The 27,007-nt window shown below is 37.1% G+C and overlaps 1 protein-coding gene across 2 annotated transcripts in view; it reads left to right on the top strand.

Annotated features, from left to right (window-relative positions):
* LOC149577946 (coiled-coil protein) overlaps window positions 1-27,007 on the top strand; it is a 238,474-nt gene that overhangs the window by 157,483 nt on the left and 53,984 nt on the right. Inside the window, exon 21 of one of the 2 annotated variants that reach the window (XR_016364083.1) lies at window positions 20,571-20,644. Coding sequence is in view for 1 of the 2 variants with exons in the window: in XM_089826739.1 (XP_089682865.1) it covers window positions 20,571-20,633 (63 nt within the window). In the remaining variant the exon portion in view is untranslated. The remainder of the gene's footprint in view (window positions 1-20,570; window positions 20,645-27,007) is intronic. The other variant, XM_089826739.1, reaches the window with a different exon arrangement.

Genomic DNA, 27,007 nt, shown 5'->3' with positions numbered 1-27,007 from the left:
CACTACTAGGATTACCTTGAGACAAGAGATACTTGCAAAACAATTGTTAGAATCATAATAATAACAAACATATTTATATTATTCTACCCTCTAATTTAACCCCAACCTTAATAAATTCTCCAAATTGGGCTTCCTAACCCTTAGCTTTTCCACCGTCTTCTCATGGATTGCTCCCATTAAGGTTCTTCTTGGACGGGACATCCTCTATCCAAGGCGAATCACATATGCATATGTTGACATCATTAGAATAGTTTGGCACATGGAGATTGTCTATTTATCCTAGTCATGGTAGTTAGATGTGTTGGTTCCCAAAAGCACAAATTGGAAATCCAAGAGCTTGCCAATTCTCCAACATGATTCCACAATTAGTTCTGGCCAATGAACGAGAATCACCTTGATTCCCCTGCACTTTAGACTTTGCTACACCTAGGCGGGTAAACCTTCACCTCAAATGCTGACTGCTTGGTTCAAGGCTTTTGAATGTTTGAATTGAATGAATGTTTTGTATAGTATTTGTCAATAATGGATTTGATGCTTGTGAGAAGGAAGATATAGATTTTTTGATTTCAATTAATAAAAAGCCAGTGCCTTTGCTCATCCAGGCAATAGAGTCAACTGCAATGAAGATTATCACGTACAACTTTATAAAATTCTATGCACTTGAATTATAAACAATTAAATAGTCAAGAGGCGACTGATCAAGTACATATACGCAATTTTAAACTAGTCCAGATTGCACTTTAACTCTTAAGGTAGGGAGACAAACTGGATATAGACAGGAAACAATTCAATATTTCACTATATCTATAATGATCGAGTTTAAAATGCCATAAATGACCTATTCCACTTATCTGACATTTAAATTGCCTATGGAATTTAAAGATGATTATATGGACGAATCAACTGCAGTTTAAATCTCCATGCCTCAAATATAAACAAAATTAAAATACTATATTTGAATTTTTATTACAAAGTCATCTTTAAGCTCCTTATTTTTCCTTACAAAATATATCTCTTATAAATACTTCTTTTTCGAATATGTCTTCTTTACTTTTCCCTCGAATAACATGGTTACATATTTATATCTTAAAAACTAAGAGAAGTGTCCATTTAAGAAAAGGTATGACTTTTCTAAAACAATATTTATTTTAATTATCCTCTTATTTTATGGGTTTAATTAGTTAATATATTAAACCTTATTGAACTTATTCAATAGTTCAATATAATGATCCGTATTATTTAGGGGATTGCTAGAGATGAAATATTTTTCGTGTGGAATTAATCTCTTCCAGATATACTTATTTCTATCACCCACACTTGGATAGGCTCGTCGAATCCACTGGATGAGAAGTGCGTATATTTGGATTTTTCCTCTAGTGCTTCAGTCAACAGCCAACACTCCTTCGATACATCTATATTTTCTGTGTATTGATATCTATTACAAAGTGATTGGTAAAATACTTGCTTGTTATTAACAGAGACCGAGAGGTCTATATATACAAAAGAATAAAGCGATGTTTCCTTAGGAAACGATCGTAAATAATAGAAATATTCTATTTTAGCTAAAATGAAGCTAAAGAAAGCTCATAGATAACTACAACTAACTAAATATTAGAAACATTCTAATATTTGCAATAGACTACAAACAAATAACCATTAACTAATAATAGAAGCTTATCTATTATTATAATACCCTCACTTAATGGTTAATCTATTCACAACATCAAGTTGTCCGCTGAATTTGACAAACTTATCAAGACCAAGAGGCTTGGTGAGAATGTCTGCAATCTGATCTATGGTAGGAACATACTGCAAGTCTATTGTGCCATTCTCAAGCAACTGTCCTATGTAGTGACAATGAACATTCACATGCTTGTTTTGTTCATGGAAGACTGGATTTCATGCTAACTTGATAATGCCTTCGTTATCAACAAGCAAAGTGATTGGTCCTGCTGGTGACATATGCATATCCCCAAGCCTTCGACAAAGCCAAACAACTTTACAACCTGCATTGATTGTCCCTCTCTATTTGGTTTTCGTAGAGGAGATTGAAACTACTTGTTGCTTCTTACTAGTCCATGTGACGACACCTGATCCCAAACTGAACACATCCAAAAGTTGACATTTTATTGTCAACAGGGCCTACCCAATCTAAATATGTGAACCCATTGAGTTTAGGATTAGAACAACAAGAGTAATGAAGTCTATAATCTGAAGTTGCCTTCACATAATGAAGCACAAGCTTTGCTGCCATCCAATGATCAGCCTTGGGAACTGTCATAGAGCGTGAGATGTAGCTGACTGTGGAGTTGATATTAGGCCTAGTAGTAGAGAGGTAGATGAGGCTACCTACTAGTTGTTTGTATGTAGTGTCATCAATGAGAGGAGAATTAGACTTGGTAGATAACTTTCAACCTTTCTCCATGGATGTAGATGCAGGCTTGCAATCCTGCATACAGAATTTGTTTAAAAGAGCCCTAGCATATTTGGACTGAGAGATGAATATACCAGAAGACTATTGCCAAACCTTAATGCCTACGTAATAATGCATGGGCCCAAGATCTGTCATATCAAAAGATTGACATATATTCTGTTTAATTCCCGGAATCAAACATGCCAAACTGTTAGTGATGATCAAATCTTCTACATAAATAACCAGAAGGATGATGATGTACAAATTTGAGTTTGAAGAACTCCTTTGGAAGCCTTGATCGCTGAGGTACTAATGAATTTTTATGTACCATGCCCTAGGGTCCTACTTCAAGCCATAGAGAGCTTTCACCAATCTGAGAACCTAATGGTCTTTACTAGTAACCTTGAAACCAGGAGGTTGCATCATCTACACCTCTTTGTGGAGATCACCATTTAGGAAATCACTCTTGACGACCATCTGATGGACCTTCCATCCAGACTGTGTTGCCATGGCTGGAACCAATCTGATTGTGCTCATCTTTGTAGTAGGAGCAAAGGTCTTCTCATAATCAATGCCCTTACATTGAGAAAAGCCCTTTGCAACTATACGAGCTTTGTACTTATCCAAAGTACCATTAGATTTGTATTTGATTTTGTAAATCCATTTGCAGCCAATGAGTTTTTTCCCTAGTAGATCAGGAAGGACCCAAGTGTTATTCTTCAATATGCTTTGGTGTTCAGAGGTCATGGCTTGTTCCCACTTTGGAATTCCTTTAGCCTCGGAATATGTTTGAGGTTCAAAGACATTATGAATGTTGGCCATAAGAGCAAAGTTAATAGACTCTGTAGGTTTGCTCTTTTTCAGAGTAGTTCTCCCATCAATGAGCTCATCATCACAAAGATTAGCAAGTGTCTTAGCCCACTACTTAGGCCGAAGAGGAGAATGACCAACATTAGTATCAGGAGATGCTTGGTGATCTGGTTCCTCATCAGGAGAATTTGGATCAAACTCAAGTTAAGCATCTACAAATTGAGGTGATTCTACAGGAGAAGCTAGAGGTGTTTGTATACGGATCATTGGTATAGCTAGAGGTGTAGGAGCTATTGAAGCTCTCCCATCAGGTGGACCTAATGGAAGCCTAACTCCCAAGTCATGAGCCTTCATAGGTTGGTATGCTTGATCAGGAACAAAAGAAACATGCATGAATGGTCCTCACTGCTCATCAAAGACTACATCATGATTGTACAAGAGATGAGATGTCTCAGTGTCAATCAAGCGGTAGGCTTTGTGAAGACTACTTTATCCAACAAGCATAAGTTTTTGACTCTTGGCATCCAACTTGTTGCATGACACATCAGAGATCCAAACAAAAGCAGGGGAGCCAAAAACCTTCAAGTGATTGATTCTGGCTTGCGACCTGATCATGCCTCTTCTAGAGTCTTAGTTTTGATTGCCACTATAGGTGACCGGTATACAAGATAAACTGCAGTGTTATTTGCTTCTGCCCAGAACTTCTTCAGAATGTCTGTGTTCGAGCATAGATCAAGCCATCTCAGTGATTGTTCTGGTCCGATGTTCAACTACACTATTCTGTTGTGGTGTATGGGGTGTGGTTAACTGACGTTTGATGTCATGAGTATCTAAGAAGCTAGAGAATTCATTAGAACAAAATTCTCCCCCATTGTCTAATCTAAGAGTAATAATAGATTTCCTAGATTCTTTTTCAACTAAGGGTTTAAACTTCTGAAATATAGTAAATGCATCTAATTTCTTTTTAAGGAAATACACCCAACTTTTTCTACTAAAAATCATCAGTAAACAATAGAAAATACCTGGACCGAAGAATAGGAGTGGCCAAAGGGCAATAGATACTGGCACGAACAAGTTGAAGTACTTGAGAAGTTTGCCATGCATCGCCATTGGTGAAAGGTGTGTGATGTTGCTTCCTAGCTTGACATGCATCACAAACTCCAAGCTTCAAGTGTGAAACTTTGGAAAAACAAGGACAAGCTCTTCCTGAGCAAGATGAGGGAGATAATGCACATTTATGTGCGCAGACCGTTGATGCCAAAGTGTGCTAACAGAAGACCACCAAGCAGCCATAGCTAAGTTCCGAGAATCACCAGAATTAGTAAGTCGGAAAAGACCATGATCCTCAAGACCCACTATAACAATTGATCATGTCGCCCTATTAGTGACGGTACACTGATGTGAACTGAAGGTGACGTCAAAGTGTGAAGAATGCCGTTGTAAGTGCCTGACTGAGAGTAGATTTACTTCCATTTTGGAACATAGTACACATCAAGGAAAATGAGATTCCTCCCAATAGATTGAATTGGAATGTTACTTTTATTGACAATGGTGTACTCTTCTCTGCCACAAAAAATAACTGAATCGGAGTAAGGCTGGTAGTCAGTGAACCAGTCTCTGCATGGGGTGAAATGACGAGAGGCACTTGAATCAACATACCATGCAGACGACTTGAAATGATCTGCAGGTCTTTTAGCCATGAAGGCATAAAAGGAAAATTATGTTTGCTTAGTGTGCTCTGCACTGTTCGCTTTGGGCTGCAAACTTGATTGCTTAGATTGGGCAGCTATGCATTTTTGACATTCAACCTTCATGTGACCAAACTTGTAGCAGTAGTTGTATTGAATGTTCTTTCGAGAGCCTTTTGAAGCTGGAGCATAGGACTTTTGCTAAGAAGACTCCTAAGATTTGCCTTTATCCCTTTGAAAGGATTTAGCAGCAAAGGCTTGCTCTGTGGAGCTGGAGTTGGAACTGCTACCAAACTGTTGTTTCCACTGATCTTGCTGAAGCAAAAGTTTGCAGAGATCTGTAACTTTAGATCAACACCAGAAGAAGTGATGTTAAAAGTCTCAATAAAATGCTCGTAGGACTTTGGTTCCGGAGAGTGATAACCACAATGTCCTCTTCCTCCATCTTGTGGCCAATGGCAAGCAACTGATCACGAATTTTCTGAATTGTAGTTAGTTGAGCCTGGAGTGATGTTTGCTCAGCTATGATAATAAAAAATAGTGTTCTTCAAGAAGAAGCTTTGCTTTTGTCAGAAGTCTCATGAAGATTTTTGAGATGTGCCGATATCTCGGCTACTGGCTTGCCAGATGGAATATGAGAGAGTTGATCATTAGCTAAGGATAATTTGAGAAGCATCACCACCTTTCGATTATTCAAATCCCATGTATCCTGATCAACACTAGTGGCAGTTGGACGTTGTGTAACACCCAGAACAATCTGATTGGTAGTCCGATATTCAAAAATTGCAATTATCCGCTGCTTCCAAGTGCCATAATTCCGACCATTGAATTTGGAATTGCTCTCGAGTAGAATATTAGTCAATGATGCCATAGCAAGTTTTTCAATTGAAAAACATGAAAATCTGTGAAGGTATGTTCTAAGGCAAAAAATGGAAGACCCAAAAAATTTGAAAGGCGACCTAGAAGAGAGCTCAAAAAACCCAAAAAGAATATGTTGTTAGTTACTGGATTCATTGGCTCGAATATTGAGGCACAAAAATTGAGGCACCTAGAAAAATTTGATGACAACCTAGTTGAGCTCTCGGAAAATCCACCAAGATTATGAAGTTAGAAAATTTTTTACAGGCCAAAAATTAGGGTTTTGAATAGAAAAGTCTTGTGCTGAAAAAAACTTTTTTATCAATGCCGAATCCCAGTCCTAGACATGTAGAAAAAATGGACGAAAATGCCCAAAAAATAGTTACGTTTTTTGAAAAATGACAAGAAAAAAAACGTGAATATTGATCATCAATTTTCTTAGACAAACCCTAGTTCGAAGCAAATATGTCAGAAAAATAATTTCAAAAATACGGTCTGATAATTTCAGAAAAGAAATTATGATTTTCGATTATTTTTAAAGAAGTGGCTCTTATACCATATTACGAAGTAATTGGTAAGATGCTTGTTATTAATAGAGACTGAGAGGTCTATATATACAAAAGAATAAAGCAATGTCTCCTCGGGAACGATCGTAAAGAATGGAAATATTCTATTCTAGCTAAAAGAAAGCTAAAGAAAGCTAACAAATAACTACAACTAACTAAATATTAGGAACATTCTAATATTTACAGTAGATTACAAACAAATAACCATTAGCCAATAATAGAAGCTTATCTATTATCATAATAATATTGTTGTCAAAGACATTTTTCATTTTTTTATATTCATCGCACTGCATCTTGCAATTTTGATTTGGCAATAATTTCCAAGGACAAGACTTTGAAATTTAGGGTCATCTTTCAGGCTCCTCAAATAATTAACGCACATATCTTTGTTCCTGTTGTTGAATTGGTATCAATTTATACTGGAGTATATTTGCCAATACTATATGGATGATGAAAAAGATTTTTCTGTGAGCCTTGTTCAAATATTGCAGCCTTGTATGGACAGGCTTCACTGCTCTCTCAATGATTGCTATTATTCATTATCTTCTGCTGATACAACTCGTTGTTATATGCAGAGGTCCAATTGTGTTTTCTTCCATTCCTATAGGTTCTCCAAACTCCAGCGGCTCCTGACATTTTTGTCTTTTATGAAACAGTGTTGAAGTGAAGAAGCCATCTGTAGGCTGACACAGAAATAGTTATCTAATATGAAATGGTTCATTTGTAATACAATTACACTTCAGACCTTGGTCTTCATAAAATTCAAATCCTTGGCACAAAACCAAATCTAATCACAGATGGACTCTTGTAGGTTCTATATTCATCACCACAACAGTCAGGAGATGTTATATGCCAGCATCTCTCTAAAGGGGAACAATATATCCTTAGGTTCCAAATGTTCAGACTTTCAGTGTTTTTTCATAGTTGTGTAGAGAGCTGAATGTGTACTTCTTTCTGAGTTTAGGATAGGAGAAAGCTAAACATTTCTGTTTCTGTCCATTTCATTTTCTGAGGTTCCACATTATAATCTGCAGCCACAACATTGTTTGGAAATTATTTGTATGTCAATCGGTGATTTGGGAAGGTATTGAGAAGTCTTCAACTCTTTAGGAATTGATAATGCACTCGGGTGAAGCCAGGGATGCCATTAATTTTCTTGTGTTCTGACTTGTATGGTAGTAATAAAAGAGGTAAAATTCATGCTCAATTCTGATATGATAGTAAATGGAAACATTGGCTTTCAACCCAGTTGTATATCTCAATCTTCAAATTTCCAGAAATATTGCTCATGCAACCCATTTCTAAGTATAGTATTATTACTTCACCTTCATATCATGTTGAAGAAAACAGGTCTGTGAAGACATTGACTTGTAGCATTATATCAATGTTACATGAAAAGGTCATCAAGTTCTGCCCTTAATACACATATGTGAATATAAGTATAGAATAGATTATAGAACAAAAGATGCAGAAAAATGCTTCAAATGGAGGCTCTAATTTCTGTGAAACTTAGGGCTCCATTAAGATGGAGACTTTAATGCCTCACATACCCCATGATAGAGGTTCCCTTAATCTTCATTGTATTATCCATTTCTCATCTATTCATTCATACAGGATTATTCATCTATTACACTAACACGATAGCCATTTACACGAATATTTCACGTCCTGCACTGGCACTATGAGGTTCAATTTATTACTCATCTAGCCATTTATACAAAGATACCCTCAAGTACTTAGCCATAAAGTTGAGTATCATCCCTATACTAACACTATAAGAATTTAAACTATTACTTCCATATATTTAACTAATCAATAATATTATCAAAATAAATAATCATAAACACTATTACCTTAAATTCTTTACTATTTATATTACACAATCATTGTACATTTAATGGCACATTATATTTACACAAGAATTATATATTTATATATATTTCATAGTCATGACGTCTATATCTAGTTTACCTATAAATGAATTGAATAAATGAAATAAAATACCTCTTATATATTTGCCTTAAGTAGTTCTTTACCCCCTTCTAGTTTTTGGTTGACTTATTCTTCTCTTACTATAGCACACGTAAGGAAAATTTCATATATTTTCTTTACTTACTATAATGAATTTGTTTTTGTGTTGTTATATGCCCTTCTCTTAGTCCACCTTCGTTTATACAAAGCTCCTTGTTCTATTCGGTTGTTTTAAGTGGAGATTTAATTCTCCTCTCTTCTTTATTTTCGTGCTATTGATATATATGACTCACATAGCCTTTTTCCCATATTTTTCTCCTGTTTGATCCTTCTGATTTTGCAGATTACCATTATTATAAATCTTTTTTCGCTATCCCTTTTACATTTGGCAGTTCTTACCGATAAACAAATACCAACTATGATCTTAGAAGATATAACGCTTGGTGAATGGGCCCCATTGTACATCTCTTTATCACATTGTTTAATGTGATCGTAATGGATATGTGACTTTAATGTAATTGGCTTCCTGATTTGTTTAATTAGGATATTTTATAATATATATATTTATTAATTGATAATAATAATTAGTTTAGTTTATTATTTGTTTATATATTTATTAATATCTAATTATGGTATAAATATATATTTTGTCAATCGATTAGCAATTTTAATTAAATAATTATATGAAAAATAATAAAATTTCATTATGAAGGGGATATTACACCTATCCACTTTCACTTAGTTAGCCCCATCAGGGTTGGAAGTTGAGTGGATTAACTTAATAATTAGTAGCCTCCAAACCAGAAGGGTGGAAAAATCAATGTTGTTTTAAATGATTTGTTGCTTACAAAATTGGCCACAAACGTTGATTTCTCCCCGTCTTCTCTACATATCTTTTTCGTTACCTTTCTTGTCGACATTCATGATTGCCACCTATTGTTTAAATCTTGCATTGACAAACATTGTTGTTATTCTAAATGAATATATATTTGTAATTAGTGAAGCTACTCCAACTCTTGAATATCTTAGAGTTTTGTGTGAATTCATTATAAGCGTTTAAGACATTTCACAAATTGTTATATTATAGTTAGTATAAGGCTATCACTATGTTAGAACTTAAGAATAATTAATATGGCTACCAATATGTTTAGAAGGAAAGAAAGAATAGAAATAAATTTTATTAGTTCATAGAATGGTAAAATTAATTAATGAGACTTAGATAGTGCATTAAGTTTTATTTCTCTCTTTTGGATGCGATTGTGTGAGCGATTTTTATCATCAATGTTTCGGACCACACTCTATGATCCATCATCAACATACAAATCCAACGAAAGAAAGGAGTGTGATCCAAAATGTTGATGATAAAAATTGTTCATAGAATCGAATCAACAAAAACAAACAGATAATATGATGAATCGTGGAAATCTAATAGCTTTGAGTGTATTAAGTCTTGAAGAAAATATTTTCATGTAAGGGCCCTAGGTTTGGTAAGGAGTTTGTCAAATCAAGTGACTTGGCAAGACCACCCCAAGGAATAGTAAGGTTGCTTGATTTTCAGTGGTACGCTAACGGTGGAAGTGGCCATGTGTGTATGGGTTCTACATTACCAAGAATTTGAAGTCCATAGGAAATTTGAACAAGAACTAACTGAAGCATTATTAGTCCCATTAAGATTTGAGTGTATTCATTTCCAACATAATGGAATAAGTGACAACATGTTTTGTAGTGTTCCATGTTCATAATGTGATGGAGAGAGAGAGAGAGATTCAACCATGGGCAAATAGAGACTGCAAAAATTGCGTTGTTGATGATTTATAGATATGATAAATTTATTAATGTAACACATGACCACAAAGGGAGACCTAGGGATTGTTGAGACAAGGAAAAGACCGACCCATAATGGGAACACCAACTAATGTTCGAGAAGAGAGAAAAACAACAAGAGAAGAAAAAAACTACAACTGAAATTGAACAACTCATTAGTTGTCTCGAGAGGTTGAGAAAAAATCCAGAACCAAAGGGTAGACCCTAAGGAGAGATGGAACTGTATGTGGTCTCCTGGGACCTCTACTTAATAAAATCCTCATATTGTCTTGCAAATCTAGTGTGGCTGGAAGTGGGAGGACTGAGTTGATGCTTGGCACCCCTTGCAAGTGGAACCACCATGAAGAAAGAAGGGATGAGCTAGTGTGGGTGCAGTCTCAAGGGGAGATGGCATTGAAAAGAGTGGTCCACATACTGTGCAATAAGCAAGATAGAAATCAGAACTTGGTGCAAGTAACAACCATCTCTCGGAAGTGAATGCTTTTGCAAAAAATCCTCCTCCAACTCATCAAACTAAAGCCTGAACAGAGATAGTGGACAACCTCGCTTCACCTAGATGGTCCTCCCAATGAAGTCAGAGACCCCAAGAGGGGTCCTAACACGACCAACAACAAGAGAGTCTTATAGATATCAATGTCGCAAAGTCTCCTGAAAAGGGTTGCCTTGGGCAACAAAGTCAAATGCTTTGTGGAATTCTACAAAGCAGCGATAGACCTTTGAGGAGCAATGCCTATCCTCCTTGATAATAGCACTAAGAGTCAAAATGTGGTCCATGGTCTGATAGTTCGATTTGAACCTAGTGTGCCCCCTAGTACACAACTTATGTTGATCCAACTCCTGAGAAAGGAGAATGTGTAAAATTGTAATGTTTTGAGAAAGTATGTCCTACCATGATTGTTGTGTAATTATTGGGATCGAGATGAGACAAGCCTTGTGTATCAGGTGGATGATATGCCACAACTAAGTGGGGGGAATGTTGTGTACACCACATTGTTGAAAGGGTTCGTGAGGAAATAACCTAGGATTGTGATGTTCTGCTTGAAGAGTTTTGCTTGGAACCCTTCCTCGTCCGCAACCCTACTACTGTTCATCGACTTCACAACCTCCCTAACATTGGTGTAGATGAAAACATGGCAGTTGGGGGGAGGGGTGGCACAAATAGGAGGCTGGTGAGGGATATCATAAAGAGTAGGGGAAAGAGCTATGATCCAGCATGGGGGACAATGGGGACTAATGAGGAAAAAGGGTGCACCTTGTTGAAACATGTAGCTTCGGTTCAGACAATATCTCTGATCATATATATATATATATATATATATATATGTCAATATGAGTTGAATATCGATATGTATATATACATGAATATAATCTGCATTATATAAAGGAAAAAGGGTGCACCTTGTTGAAACATGTAGCTTCGGTTCAGACAATATCTCTGATCATATGAGAATATACTCATGTGTATGTATATATATATATATATATATATATATATATATATATATATATATATATATATATATATATGTCAATATGATTTGAATATCGATATGTATATATACATGAATATAATCTGCATTATTCATGGTGATCGCAGTATTCAGAACCAACTGTGCATATAATTATTGTGTTTATATCTGAGATTGATCTAAGTAATGATCACATTCATTTTGATCATTATCGATTGCATTGGGCTTTGTTAAGTCTTGGAAAACTTACTTAGAACTGAAATTATCAATCTCCAAGGCACTATTGGGTATGAACTTAAATATGAGAATGCCACCTTGGAGCTACATGGATATATTGATTCTAATTGGGCTGGAAGTGTTAAAGATCGGAAAAGTACATCAGGATGTTGTTTCAGTCTAGGATCAGCTATGGTTTCTTGGATCTGCAGAAAGCAAGCTTCAGTTGCTCATAGTTCTACTGAGGCAGAGTATATTGCAGCAGCAAGTGAGCTAGAAAAGCAATGTGGCTTCGGAAGTTGCTTTCTAACTTGTTTGGCGAGCCTATGAAACCTACCACTATTCATTGTGATAACCAAAGTTGCATCAAGTTATTTGTGAATTTGGTATTTAATGATAGATCCAAGCATATAGAAATTCCTTACTGCTATGTAAGAGACATGGTGGAAAGAAGAGCTGTTCAGTTGGAATATATGAATACAGGTGATCAAACAACTGACATTCTTACCAAGGCACTTCCTAAAGTGAAGGTTGATCATTTTAGAAAGAAGCTTGGCTTTGTTGAAATGTAAGTTAATGAGATTGAGTATCAAACTTTGTAAATTTGTTTTATTTAATAAAGATGTTTAAAGTGTAAACTCTTTTGTCATATGTGTGACTCTTATGACTCATGGGCCTACCCTATGTTTAGTATTAAAAGGAGACAATCTTTTATATTGAAATGTTGACTCTAATAATATAAGGTGACGACTTTAAATTAATAGATTACTATTCTGATGAATATCACGCAACTTGATATTCCTGAAAATCATAATAGTTAAAAGAGCATGTTGATGGATATCATGTGACTTGATATCTATTGAAGATTAATATGTTTAAACTCATGGTGGATATTATGTGACTTAATATCTATGGATATGCCATGATTCTTTATGGAGGATATCATGAGACTTGATATTTGTATACACACAAAATTGAAACATGTAGCTCCGGTTTAAACAATATCTTTGATCGTATGAGAATATACTCATGTATATATGCATGAATATAATCTGCATTATTCATGGTGATCGTAGTATTTAGAACCAACTGTGCATATAATTATTGTGTTTATATCTGAGATTGATCTCAATAATGATCGTATTCATTTTGATCATTATCAATTGCATTGGGCTTTGTTAAGTCTTGGAAAAATTAGTTTTGTTATAACTAATCAATGGGTGTGACCATACCACTGATCATGTGTATTGGTGAACGGTCATGTCTCCATTTGGAGACACATCCATTCACCCATATACCCGACCACCACTGTACGTATATTGTATGCCACCCGATATTACAAACATTGAAATTTGTTAACGCAAGTAGATCGGAGGTAGTACATATATCAAGGTTGAAGAAACTTTTATCATATCTTTGCATTGTTATTATACATATTGTGGAGCACATCAGATCCTTTATTAGCAGAGATAGTACTTGAAATAAAAACCATCCATTCATCATCTCAGTCATTAAAATCTATAATAATCTTTACACACCTCAAGGCTTTCGGGGCTGCAAGAGTGAGATACAAAGGATCCTACTATGATAAGTGATATGCATACACTTCAAATGGCAGAGGAACTGGTGGTAGGAGTTTTTGAGCTAGGTGGAGGAAGTTGGATTAAGGGAGGAAACTGAGCGCAATGTGTGGTGGATGGACTTGTCCTCATTGAACCATCTATTCATGGTGTAGGTGTTGTTACAATTAGGGGAAGGGCTCAACAAGGTGGTAAAATGGACGAGGTAAGAAGGGTAGCCTCTCAAACCGAGGTTGAAAGGTGGCCAAACATTGTAGAGGCACAATGAAGAGTGGAGGAGTTTGGGAGAGGGGATTATTTAGGAGATTGGTGAAGAGGTCCGAATCTCCATCTTCAAAGCAAAGGGAATGGCGGGAAATGGGAAACCACTATGAGGGAGGAGGAGAGGTGTGGGGGAAATTTGAATGATTAGGTTGAGAAGGGAAGGGCTGGTGAGAGGAAGGGGGTGATGGATAAATGATTGATGGTGGAGAGGAAGGAGGGGCTAGAAAGGGCATAGTCCACTATTCTCACACCATCACAATGGGGCTAACATGTGAATGCATTGTAGTGAAGGAAGCAAGGAGGACTATTCAAGATAACCAAATCAAAATTCACACATTTGGAGTAAGTGGAAGGCATATTTCGTGAGGGGTCCCAAGAAGTTATTGGAGGATTTTTGAAGGCCCAAAGAGGACGGATTGATCTTGAAATCACACAAAGAATCATCCACCTTGCTGTATAGAGCGATTTGCATGTCTTTGGTCCATGCATTGAAGTCCCCAACATTGATAATGTCCCCAACTACAGAGAACTGAGATATGCTATCATAAATCTCCCTATAGGGGTCCCCCTCTAAGCTGTCATGTGTGACATAGAAAGAGGATGCAGGAGGAAAGTAACACACAATAATGAAAATGTCCCTGCAGTGTAGGGTCACTTGACAAACCCGAACCCCCAGGAATCTGGAAACATTGTTGAAGAAAAGAACTAACCTCATGCTCTGAAGTTGGTTGTTGACAAGGCAAGCAATCCCCTAAAACCCTGAACACCACCTGATATCTGAAGCTATTACCTAAAAGTAGACAACTAATGATAACCAATGACTTGAGGAAGAGGACAAGAAGGGACGTGCGAGTGTTCATAACTAGCAAAAGGTCAGCTGAACCAATAGCATTACGTACTAAACCTAGTAAACCTAGCATGGACTAAAGTTTCGCATTGCAGCTCCAACAATTGACATTCAATGAACTACTACCATGTTCCTCCATACATAGATGCCCCTATGACCGCCATTTATCCTCAACTACTGTTTGGGGTTCCAAACTCGAGCGGAAGGAGTTCCTCATAACCACCTTCAAGGTTCAAATGACAACTCACTTCCCTTCCCGTCTAACTGGAGCAGAAAATTCCCTAGAGAGTTTAAGTTCTCCTAGATGAGAGTTACTAAGGTCCTCAAAAGAAAGACCTTCGAAGGCAAAAAAAGTCTCTTGTAGCCTTTAGAATCCGAAGCCTATGGACTGCTGAGAGGAAGTGAATAAACAACATGGAGTCCAATCCCACCCAAGTTCTAAGGTAATGTCGCTCACATCCGGTTGCTCACTAAGAGAGGTGTAACTTGTATACATTGGATTGGTGGAGGCCCATCTTTTAATGTGTTTCTCAGCCTTGTATTTCAAAGAGTCTTGCATGCACTCAATTTCAAATTGTTTAGTTTTGAGTTGTAGAATATATTTTTGAACCATAGTTACAAGACTTGGAGTCAACAAGCTGAATTCAAGCTTAGACTTGGATGCAACATGGACTCAACAAATTGAAAAGCCCAATAAATTCAAAGTTTTTTAAGGATTTGATTTTTTTTTCAATCATCATTCAGTCAATTAACATCAAAGACACAATAATTGAGATAAATAGAAGCTACTTTGCACACATACAAAAGTTTGTACTGTTCACATAAGTATAAATGCCAATTTCTGAAAGAAATGAGTTAACTGTTAAACTAGTTACTAAATAACACCTTGGAAAGTGAAAACACCAAAAGTGGGGAGGATACTATTGCGGATCTGAATGAAGAACTGTTAGAATCTGAAAAGATTAATAACCCAGAAAACTAGTGCAAAGAGTAAATATCTAAACTATGAATGCAAATGATACAAAATCAAAATAGCATCATAGAGTTAGTCTCCAAGAGAGTAATGCAAATGCTGGAAGCAAAATAGCATTAAGAGGATGCAAAAACAAGAGATACAAATACAAGCCAGGTAGCATGCTTATATAGGCAAGGAAGAGAGAGGAGGTGGCAACACCAACCAATGAGGAGCAACCATCTATCGGACTAAAGATAGCAAAGTATCTTCCCAAGATAGCTAATGGATGCTCACATGTAGGAAGGTGACACCTCACAACCATTCACCTAATAAGACATGCTTTATTAACCTAAGCGAGATTATTAAAAGTGTAGGAAAAACCTAGCAAAATAGGAAAAAATAAAAAACTACACTAACACCCCCCCATAAGCGAAGCTTAGGTGGATGTAGAAATGGGTCCCGGCAACGAGGCCATGTTAGGTACCCAAGTACAATGCAAGAAGATGCAACCTCTGAAAGTGGGGAAAGAGAGAAAACCACAAGGGAAAAACCCTCCCCCAAAAAGAGGTAAGAACCTAGTGAAGAACTGAAGAAGTCTCCCACTAGGGAAATTGTCCCCTAAAACAGGAACAAGGAGTGATCATGAAGAAGCAGCATCACTGAAGCATGAAGAACCGCAAAACTCTGTCAAAATGCTGATCTGTAGAACCCCCATGGAAATAGAAGGCACGAACCATCAACCAAAGGAACCTCCATGGAAATAGAAGGCACGAACCATCAACCAAAGGAACCTCCATGGAAATAGACGGCACGAACCATCAACCAAAGGAACCTCCATGGAAATAGAAGGCATGAACCATCAACCAAAGAAGCATAGAACAACAATATAACCTCCCCTTAAGGTAGGTGAGGTGACAGGCAGCTGAAAAGATGGGCCAAAAATCTCCTACAACACAGGAGCCAAACTCATCGAGAGTGAGGTACAAACACAAATAAAGGCATGTGTCATCGACACTGCATGAGGAATTAGAGAAAGAGAGCCTATAAGCGGCAAACAACTATCCCCCCCATGGCACTTTATATAATAGTGCGAGTACAACGAATCACAATGATGAAAAGGATCCCAAAACGCAAGAGTGGCACTTTATCTCAGTGCGTTGCATAAAGATGCTTACAGTGAATATCAACAATGATCAGAAAAAACATAAGGTTGAAACAATAGAAAGTAAAGCCCAAAATGAAGTAACTGAAGCAACAAAATCGATCTCCGAACCTGAAACAAACAGAATATCCACCAGAATGCTAAAATGCAAAAGACTGAATAGGATGTGTCTGGAACAAAATCTGGAACAACAACCAACATCACTAGAAAGAGCACAGAAAGAGCTTTCCAGCGATATAAAGAAGTCCCAAAACGGAGATCGGAAGCTCAAGATACGCCTCCCAGAGTGCAAAATAAAACATCTGACTTTGATTGCCATAATAGGCAACCAAACTGTATCAAAACTCAAAAAAACCTATACCAGTATCTCTGTCTCAGAACCAGCTTTTCGACGCTTCTTTCGGATTGGAAAAATACCTCCATATGCAAAAGTTAATGCCAAAAAACCACAAGTAGGTCTTGATTTCAATGCATTACAAACCCTCATGAAGAGCATATGTTAAAAGTGAAACTTGGGCACAATAATCAAGAAAACAAATAGCACCACTGCGATCTACTCGAAAAATCATGCACTTTCAAAAAAAGAATTGCCTCGATACAAGGTCGTATGAGAAAGTTATGATCCTCCGAAGTTTCCAAAACGAGAACTGTGCACAGTCACGGCTGAGAATCTGCAATTTCTGAAGAATTCATGCATGAAAATCAAAAACTAACTCCATTAATGGATAGAGCACAAAAAAATAGCCAAGTTCATAACAAGAATCATCAAAATCGGAGTCCGTATGAGCAAGAACGAGACATTTGAAAACTGCATTCAGATCTGCGGCTGCCAACGGAGAGGGGTATGGCTGTAGCTTTGCATGCTCGATCCTGAAAAATATACAGCTTGCATGCAAAATCTAAAAGATACCCAGATGGTTTTTCGGGGCTGCGAACAAAACCCAGAAAGCGTTTTTCTTGCTGATGAACAGAAGATGTTGCTATAGTGTAAATCAGACGCCTTTAACAGTAAAAAACGGCTCCAAAAATCAGAAAACGACCCCAGCAACCAAAATTTGACATGCAAATGCTGGATCAGTTTCTTAAGTCCATCAATGGCATGCTGGAACCTGCAAAACTAATTAAAAACTCCAAATATGCAAGTTGCTTGTCAAATTTGAGATTGAAACCCCAGAGAGAAACTGTTTTTGTCAAAACTTTTCTGATTCTCAGGATCATCCAAAGATGCAAGAGAAGAGCATACTTTGTTTTTCAAAAAACTACAATAAAGTTTATTTGCCCCCCCCGAATCTCTCAAATAAGGAAACTAAAATCTACTCTTGCACATAGAAAAGCTCTGATACCATGTTAGAATCTGAAAAGATTAATAACCCAGAAAACTAGTGCAAAGAGTAAATATCTAAACTATGAATGCAAATGATACAAAATCAAAATAGCATCATAGAGTTAGTCTCCAAGAGAGTAATGCAAATGCTGGAAGCAAAATAGCATTAAGAGGATGCAAAAACAAGAGATACAAATACAAGCCAGGTAGCATGCTTATATAGGCAAGGAAGAGAGAGGAGGTGGCAACACCAACCAATGAGGAGCAACCATCTATCGGACTAAAGATAGCAAAGTATCTTCCCAAGATAGCTAATGGATGCTCACATGTAGGAAGGTGACACCTCACAACCATTCACCTAATAAGACATGCTTTATTAACCTAAGCGAGATTATTAAAAGTGTAGGAAAAACCTAGCAAAATAGGAAAAAATAAAAAACTACACTAACAAGAACTACCTGTAGATGAAATCAGAAGACTCAAGAAGAGGAACTTAAAGCTGAAAGGCCAAATCTGAGAAGATGGTGAAAAATCCATGAAGACAAGTATGTATTTGAAGACTCAAGCTGCAGAAGCCAAATGCATTGGAAGATGTTTTTAAATCCAGCTAAAAGTTAAAATCTTGGAATATGAGAAGCTTAACTTGAAAATTGTTTCCCTCAGAAAAGAGGTAGAAAAGAGTAAGAAAGAGGTAGAAAAGACTAAAGAGCAGCAGGCAAATAGTAGAAATTTGTTAATCTTCTACAAGTTTCGGCTCCCTTTCCTTTAAGGTGCTGCAAACCCAATACCATGAATCCTTGTATCATTTTGGTGCCTTCTTAATTTTTTTTCCCATTTCTTGCCAATATGGTGTGTGTACAATGATGAAAACCAAACCATTTGCATGATGCATTTTGTAATATGTTGATTGGAAATCTCATGTGATTTCATTTTGAAATGCCTTCTAAAATCATCATTTAATTTTTTTATGTGAAGTTTTCTCTTCTTCATGCATGGCTAAAGATGGGTGGCTCTCTATCACAACTTTAGAAATCAAGGGGTAACGGGAAAGATAAAAGGGGTATTTCTCTAGATTCTTTCCTAGCCAAATGTTGACTTATTCAAGATGTGATTACTTCTTCTACGCACTCTGTATTCCACTACGCTAGGTGTTCGTGTGGGTTGATCTATCTTGCTAAGGTAAGCTTTGTTGCCCATTAGATGAATATCACAGAGGTGAACTTTCAATCTATTATTAGAGCTTAGACTTAACATCTAACCTGCCACAAACCCAAATATCTTACCTACTACTTGAAAGTAGTTTTACTGTGTCAGCATACTTCAATAATGTTGAGTTTGGGTCAATTTTGAAGTAGGTTGACTCTCAAAGGTAGAAATTGCTGCCACTGTAATCCCTATGGAAACAAGTTTGGAAAATGACACATTCAAAACAAATGGAAACACACATGCAAAAGATGAATGAAAACCAAACAAGAGTTTTTTTTTTTTGAAAAAGCAATTAGAAACAACCAAATAAACTTATCCAGTTCAAAAATCTCCTTCTATAATGTTTTTTTGGTAGAAATGGCTCTTCTACAAATGTCGGAATAGAAAATCTTAAGTTTTATATGTGCAATGTCAAACAAGAGTGGAGTTCAACAAGTGTGTTTGGTTTTTGTGGTTTGGGTTCAAAATAATGCAATAGGAGCTTGTTTTATTGTGTTTGAAAGTGACTGTTAGGGTTATTGCTCATGTTTTTAGTTTGAATTGTCAACCTAAGGCAGAAATAAGAAAGAAAAAATTAGCATTTTTTTAGCCAGGCTCGTTATGCATTCTATTTGGATCCTACAAATAAGCCAGAGTTTTCCTGGATCTGCTCCAGAGAGATCTGGCTGAGTACGAGCCCGAGCCTGATTTGTCAGACATTTGATGGTACTCTAGAGGATTTTGGACAGATTTGAACAAGAAGGGAATTCGTAATCTCTTCAAGGAAAACCTACTGACCTAATAATTAGTAATTAACAGGCTTCAGGATTTTATTAATAATTTTCAAATACATTTTCTCAACTATCAAATCTATGCCCCAGCACCAGAAATTCTAGTATAGGCAAGAATTGAGATCACAATGCATATATAGAGTATTTGCACAAAAATACAGGAACGATGCTTAGCAGTTAGTAGTATAGGGAAGACCTGTCAAAAAATTAGTGCCATTACCTGATGGCAGTTTTCCTGATTGAGGAACCAATTTTGTCACTTAGGATGCAATCATTGTTCGTCTCTTCATAACAACTCTATAAATTACACCTATCTAAGCTGACAATGATAGCAACTTAACTACGTCAGCATTAAATGATAGTTAACAACACCATATTATGATCTACACATTTCACCAGCTTGATAACTGTAGTGGTCTATTATAGTGAAGTAATACCAGAATAACTTGATGACTACTTCAGGTTGGTGAGTAATTGTACTGGTATATATAAAACAATTTTGTTGATGAGAATTAAGAAGGCCTTATTAGCATTGTTCTGTGCTTTATCAAGTTTTATACTTTGTTCTGTAGAATTAAATGTTCTGGAAACACAACTTAACCTTTGATGAAAGATTGTAATCTAAGGATGATGTTTATATTTTTCAGATATGTGGAACGGATTTCAAATGTCAAGTGGGAATTGAAAGAACTTGGAATGGAGCACAATGGGTAGGTATAATGTAAGTTAATTTGAACATGCCAGTATTTGTATAAAGATGTATAATCAAATAGGTAAGAATTTTGGGCACTGAAAGTCTGCATAATTAGCACAATATTCTATAAGATGATAAATCTGATTGATAGTTACTTCATATTTAAATTCTTTCTGATTTGATGCCTGTTAGAGTTTTCAACTTAGGAAAATTGGGATTTCATATTTATATTTTGTAATTGATTGTTTTCATTTTAATTATAATAGGACCAGCTGTTCTAATCTCGTGTGCACCTATGAATAATAATAAACAATGTAAAACAAGTATTGGAGGACATCTGGATGTATTCCTGGGATGGGGGAAAAAGTGCTTCAATTTAGGGACCGGGGCCGGGGGTGTTTGTTGCTGTAATATAGTATACATATGGTATGTAAAATGCTAGTTATGAGATGATGCATAATACTACAAGAACTAATAATGCCAAATAGTTGAACATAGCAAAATTGCAACATACCCAATATAGAATACAATATACTTGAACATTAAATATTGAATTACCAATTACTATTAGAAACTCAATTTATCGGCAAATAAAAGAATTCTGATCTATATTAGATAAAAAATAACATAAACATGATTATAATGAGTAGCATGATTAAAAAAAATTACGAAATCATGTCAAAATATAGTGAAGGGAGCCCCCCCCCCCCCCCCCACAAAAAGAATAAAAATAAAAAATAAAAAATAAAACTCATCAGTGGTGTTGCTAGACTACTCACGGTCAACGATTGGCCAAACACCAACCAGCCCTACATCTCAAGCTGCTTCAGCCTCATCCTAATCAATTGGTGATGGCTCCTCTGGATCTACATCCCATTGTGTTGTTGGGCTGTCCTTCTGCACGTGTCTTACTATCCATGATACATAAGTCACTGCACACGAACACCAGCTTCTCCACTATCTTCAAAAGCTTGGAAAAAATACATTCTGATTTTTTTGTCATTTTGACAAGATTGGACAATGAGAAATGTGCAAACGTCCCAAGATGATCTAGGATGCCTCGGCATCCCCGAGATGTCCTAGAGACATTTGCCTGTCCCTGTGTCCTAACTGCGATTTGGTAGCAAAAGATTGTAGGGGGATGCCATGTCCTATCTCGGGGATGTCCCCTACCCAGGAACATACGGGTTTGGGGGAGGGGATGGGGCATCCTCATGTTACACTGATGATAAACTATATGAGTTGTATGCACATTTAAATGTTGATAGAGTTTTCTTCGAAACTATTGTTTCATTCCCTAGCTAATCAAAACTTCTGAACTTCTCAATGTTTGCATGATTTTATTGGTTAAAAGTAAAGCCATGAAAACATCATGCAGTATATAGGAAAGAAAGTCAAGAAGAATAAATTGAAAATGACCAACAAATTTTTAATGGAAGTACATTACACAACCTATTTGAAAAATAACTCAATGCATGATGGCATTTTTTAGGACAATATTCCTCCAAAGAGTCTCATACTTGTTAATGACTTCCTTCTTTTAGCTGAAATGTTAATTCTTTAAACTTGAAAGGCCATTGATGTACTTTGTTGCATCTTACAAAAGTAATTTGAATTTCAGTGGACATCTAAGTCATATCAAATCTTGTCGGCAAGGGGAGACATAGATACTCTTACTTACCCTATTGCTCATCAGAAGTGATTGCGGGCATTGACTCCACTTGTTGGGACTGGGGTTGGTTTGCCTAGGTTTATTCTTTACTAAGGTCTATGGGGATCGAGATGGACCGCCTTCCTCCATTCTAGTACCCCTTGGATGCGCCCTCTCTTCTCCTCCCCTCCTATCAAGAGTTGAATGAGCATGTTAGGATTGACAATTACAGGTAGCATATATGTATGATTTGGGTCGACTTTGCAACTGAGGATGATCTTCTACAAAGAGCATTTTCTAGACTTATAGACTGGGGTTATTGTGTGGCACTCATACCTCTCTCAACATTGGACGCAAACATGTCGCATCTCCTTAGGTTCTGGGTGAGCTCTCGCCTGCTTCGTATCCAAACAGACAACAGATTGATATGGAGGATCAAATCTAGTGGCTTTGTGACATTGAGGAGCCTGAGATAGAGACACACTTTATCTGTCGTTGCCCCGTTTAGTATGTGATTAGAGGGAGGTTCTATTGTCTTTTCAGGGGGTGTTAGTGTCGCTCCCTCCTTCAAGTATACCAATTAGAGGTGCCTAACCATTTACCTTTAGGAGATTGTGAGGCTTTAGGATCACACCCTTCAGACTGTCTCCTTTGAGACAGACCACGGATCAGCTCATTACCTTTTTCTTCTGTGTGGTCTCTCTGGCTCGGGGGCCAAGTGGTTGCCTGCTCTCCCTACCCTTGAGCACACCCCAAGGCTGTAAGGCTTTGTAGGAATTACAACAAGAACTTACCCCTTCCACTTATAGTGACTATCAACGATGGCACAAGGCTTCCTCTCATCTTGGGTTGTATCCTTCAGTTTTGGATTTCTTCTCTATGATAGGGCACACTTAGCTTGGGGTTGGCAGCTACCTCCGATCCATGTTTCTTGTTGGTTCTTGTAATGCCCCGCCAAGGGATCCAAAAGAATTAACCTAAAGTTTTACTAAGTTTGCCAAACATTTTTTTTTAAAACAAAGAATAACATACATGTCAAACATAAAGTAGCGGAAGCAATAACATACAATCATACATAAGTAAACATAACAGATTACATTCCTTAAGGATCCTAAGACATTGAGTCACATTTAAATTTTAATTAATACTAAGTCTAACAACTAACACATCCACATGAAAGAATAATTAAAAGTCCAAAGTCCATTTAAATAATATACATTTGTTCCGAATGCGACTTGGCAATAAAATTTGGAATGCTCAATCATCCACTGTACATGTCATAGGGTATGAAAGGCTAAAAGAATATACAATTATAAAAATAGATTACATTATCCATTTCGGATCTATGAAACAATGTACAATACAATAAGTGAAACCATCCATCATAATGATATAACTCTCCATCATAAAGATACAATCATCCATCATAATACACAAATATAGAATGAAAGGAAATGCAGACAAGGAACTCCAGACACGGCATCAACGGACGGATCTTAATGGTAAGAGTAAAAAGTACTACCACTCGACCACATGGTAACCCAAAAAGGCCCACTCCCACCGCGCTAAGGAGATAGTCTCAAGTCCCAAATAGGATATCAATCCAAATATCAAAAGTAATCTCTAAGTGTAGGAAACTCTATAAGCATTCTAACAAAAAGGTTCTAAGATAAATCGACATCTAGACCCAGAGTCACACAAAGACACGTAAGAAATCTATATTGCTAGTGGGCAAGTGTCATCGCACAAACCAACTCTAGGGTCACCTGGCTAGTCTTTTAATCCTCCGGTGCCCTAGTGACTCTATGTGGCACTAGTATCCTTTTGTACTGACAAGGCATACTAACGAGTCAACTCTAAGGTTACCCATCTAGTCTTATCATAAAATCAACTAAATATGAAACAATAAATGATAATTTGAAAGACAATGCTACTAATCATCAAGCATAAAACTAGCCTAAAAGAGTTTGGTAATGATAGCAAAATATAAACTAGGGGCAAGCACTACATCCACCCCCCCTAGACTTAGGCTTACTCCTAGAAGCCTACAAGAATGAGAAATCTAAAGAACTCAGTATGCGGGTCCCATTGGACCCTTTCCCCCTGTAGGAGGATATGACTCCACTGAGAACACTCTCTGGGACCTACCCATGTCTCCAACTGTGATTTCCCTTGAGGGCAATGGGACGACTTCTGTCCGTGTTGTTTGCATGAGAAACACTCTCCGTCTAAACTCCTCTGCACTCTAGGTGCACTAGATTGCTGAACACTACCCCCACTAGCATAAGATTGGTTGCTCTGCATAGGCTGAATGTACTAATTTCGCTTGTTGTGTTGAGCATTACGATAGCTCCTAGCATTGGAACCACTGCCACCACTCTTTGCTGGAGGATAAGTTCCTCCCTGCTACTGATTACCCCCAGAAGGAGGTTTCCTACTACCACCTGAATTCTGGTTACCCTTAGATCTTGATGTTTTACGTGCTCCCACAAAATCCCCATGACCTAGGTTAACACTCTGCTCTACAAGTATGGCTCGATGTACCGCATCTTTGAGGGTTTTAGGCTCAAATACCTTGACACCCCCAACAAGACGGTTGTTCAAGCCTCTGATGAAATGTTGTGCCAACTGTGTTGGGTTTTCACTAATTCTCGAATAGGGCATGAGCTCATAGAACTTGCGGTCATACTCTACTATGGTCATAGTGAACTGTCTCAGGTTGTGGAACTCATCTGTTGTATGCTGCTTCCATTCCTCTAGTAGGAATTGCTCACAAAAGTTTTCCAAGAATAACTCCCATGCGACATTGTTCATGTTTACACCCAACATCTTCTCTTCGATAGTCCACCAAGTGGCTCCGAAGAGTTCTAGGTTAGCAATCGCAAACCTTGCTTTGACATTAGTGTCAAAGTCCTGAATAGAAAAAACCCTGTCAAGAGCAATAAGCCACTGCTTAGCTACATAACCTGAATCATGCCCGTTAAATGGCTTGACCTTGGACCTCTGAAGGTCCTTCATTTGAGCAGCTACAATGGATCTCTGTTGATCCCTCCGAGGACTCCTAGACCTAGGTCTATGCTCATGTCTTGCCTAATGTGCTCCATCTTGGCCATGAACAAGAGGTAGGCGATCAATGATGGTTTTCATCATTTGCCTCAGGTGAAACTCCTCAGAGTCGGCCTTCTGCTCTCTATGGTTCTCTTCTTGATGCTCATTGACATGGTCTACTCTATCCTCTTCGGGATTAGGGCCTTCGTGGACGAACTCATGTACACTGATGTTTCTGCCTCATCCATGACCTCTACCACGACCTAGGCTATGACCTCTAATAGAAGATCTCGTCCTAGATACCATCCTACAATAATATCCAAGATACAAGATGCTATAATAACCATAAACATACTACTGTAAAGCATAAAGAGAAGACACATGTTTTGAAAACAGTATAAGTTCAATTTTCAATTTTGGAGTCTATTTTAGGTTTAAGTATATTTCAGTTTTGAAGTCTAAATGTTCAAGTTTGAAAATATACAACTCAAAGTTTAAGTTCTGTTTCAGTTCAACTAGTTCAAGTTTCAGTTTGAGATAGATATACACAATAGTTTAAGTTTCATTTTAGTTCAACTAGTTAACAACTAGTGGCATTCCAATATGCCTAGAGCTCCCAATGTAGAACTCGGGCTCTGATACTAGATGTAACGCGCCACCAAGGGATCCAAAAGAATTAACCTAAAGTTTTACTAAGTTTGCCAAACTGTTTTTTTAAGGAAGAATAACATACATGTCAAACATAAAGTAGCGGAAGCAGTAATATACAATCATACATAAGAAAACATAACAAATCACATTCCTTAAGGATCCTAAGATGTTGAGTCACATTTAAATTTTAATTAATACCAAGTCTAACAAATAACACATCCACATGAAAGAATAATTAAAAGTCCAAAGTCCATTTAAATAATATACATTTGTTCTGAATGCTACTTGGCAATAAAATTTGGAATGCTCAATCATCCACTGTACATGTCACAGGGTATGAAAGGCTAAAAGAATATACAATTATAAAAATAGATTACATCATCCATTTTGGATCCATGAAACAAAGTACAATACAATAAGTGAAACCATCCATCATAAAGATACAACCATCCATCATAATACACAAAGATAGAATGAAAGGAAATGCAAACAAGGAACTCCAGCCATGGCATCAACGGACGGATCTCAATGGTAAGATTAAAAAGTACTATCGCTCGACCGTGTGGTAACCCAAAAAGGCTCACTCCCACCGTATTGAGGAGATAGTCTCAAGTCTCAAACAGGATATCAATCCAAATATCAAAAGTAATCTCTAAGTCCAGGAAACCCTATAAGCAATCTAACTCAAAGGTTCCAAGATAAATCGACATCTAGACCTAGAGGCACACAAAGACACATAAAAAATCTTACTGCTAGTGGGAAAGTGTCATCACACGAACCAACTCTAGGGTTACCTAGCTAATCTTTTAATCCTTCGCCTCCCTAGTGACTCTATACTACAATAGTATCCTTTCGTACTGACAAGGCATACTAACGAGTCAACTCTAAGGTTACCCGGCTAGTCGTATCATAAAATCAACTGAATATGAAACAATATCTGATAATCTGAAAAATAATGCTACTAATCATCAAGCATAAAACTGGCCTAAAAGGGTTTGGCAATGATAGGAAAATGTCAACTAGGGGCAGGCACTACAGTT

The sequence above is a fragment of the Cupressus sempervirens genome, chromosome 1, assembly GCF_028749045.1.
Source record: "Cupressus sempervirens isolate cs-2001-9-10 chromosome 1, ASM2874904v1, whole genome shotgun sequence".
Classification (NCBI taxonomy): Eukaryota; Viridiplantae; Streptophyta; class Pinopsida; order Cupressales; family Cupressaceae; genus Cupressus; species Cupressus sempervirens.
This window is presented reverse-complemented; position numbering and strand designations above follow the sequence as displayed.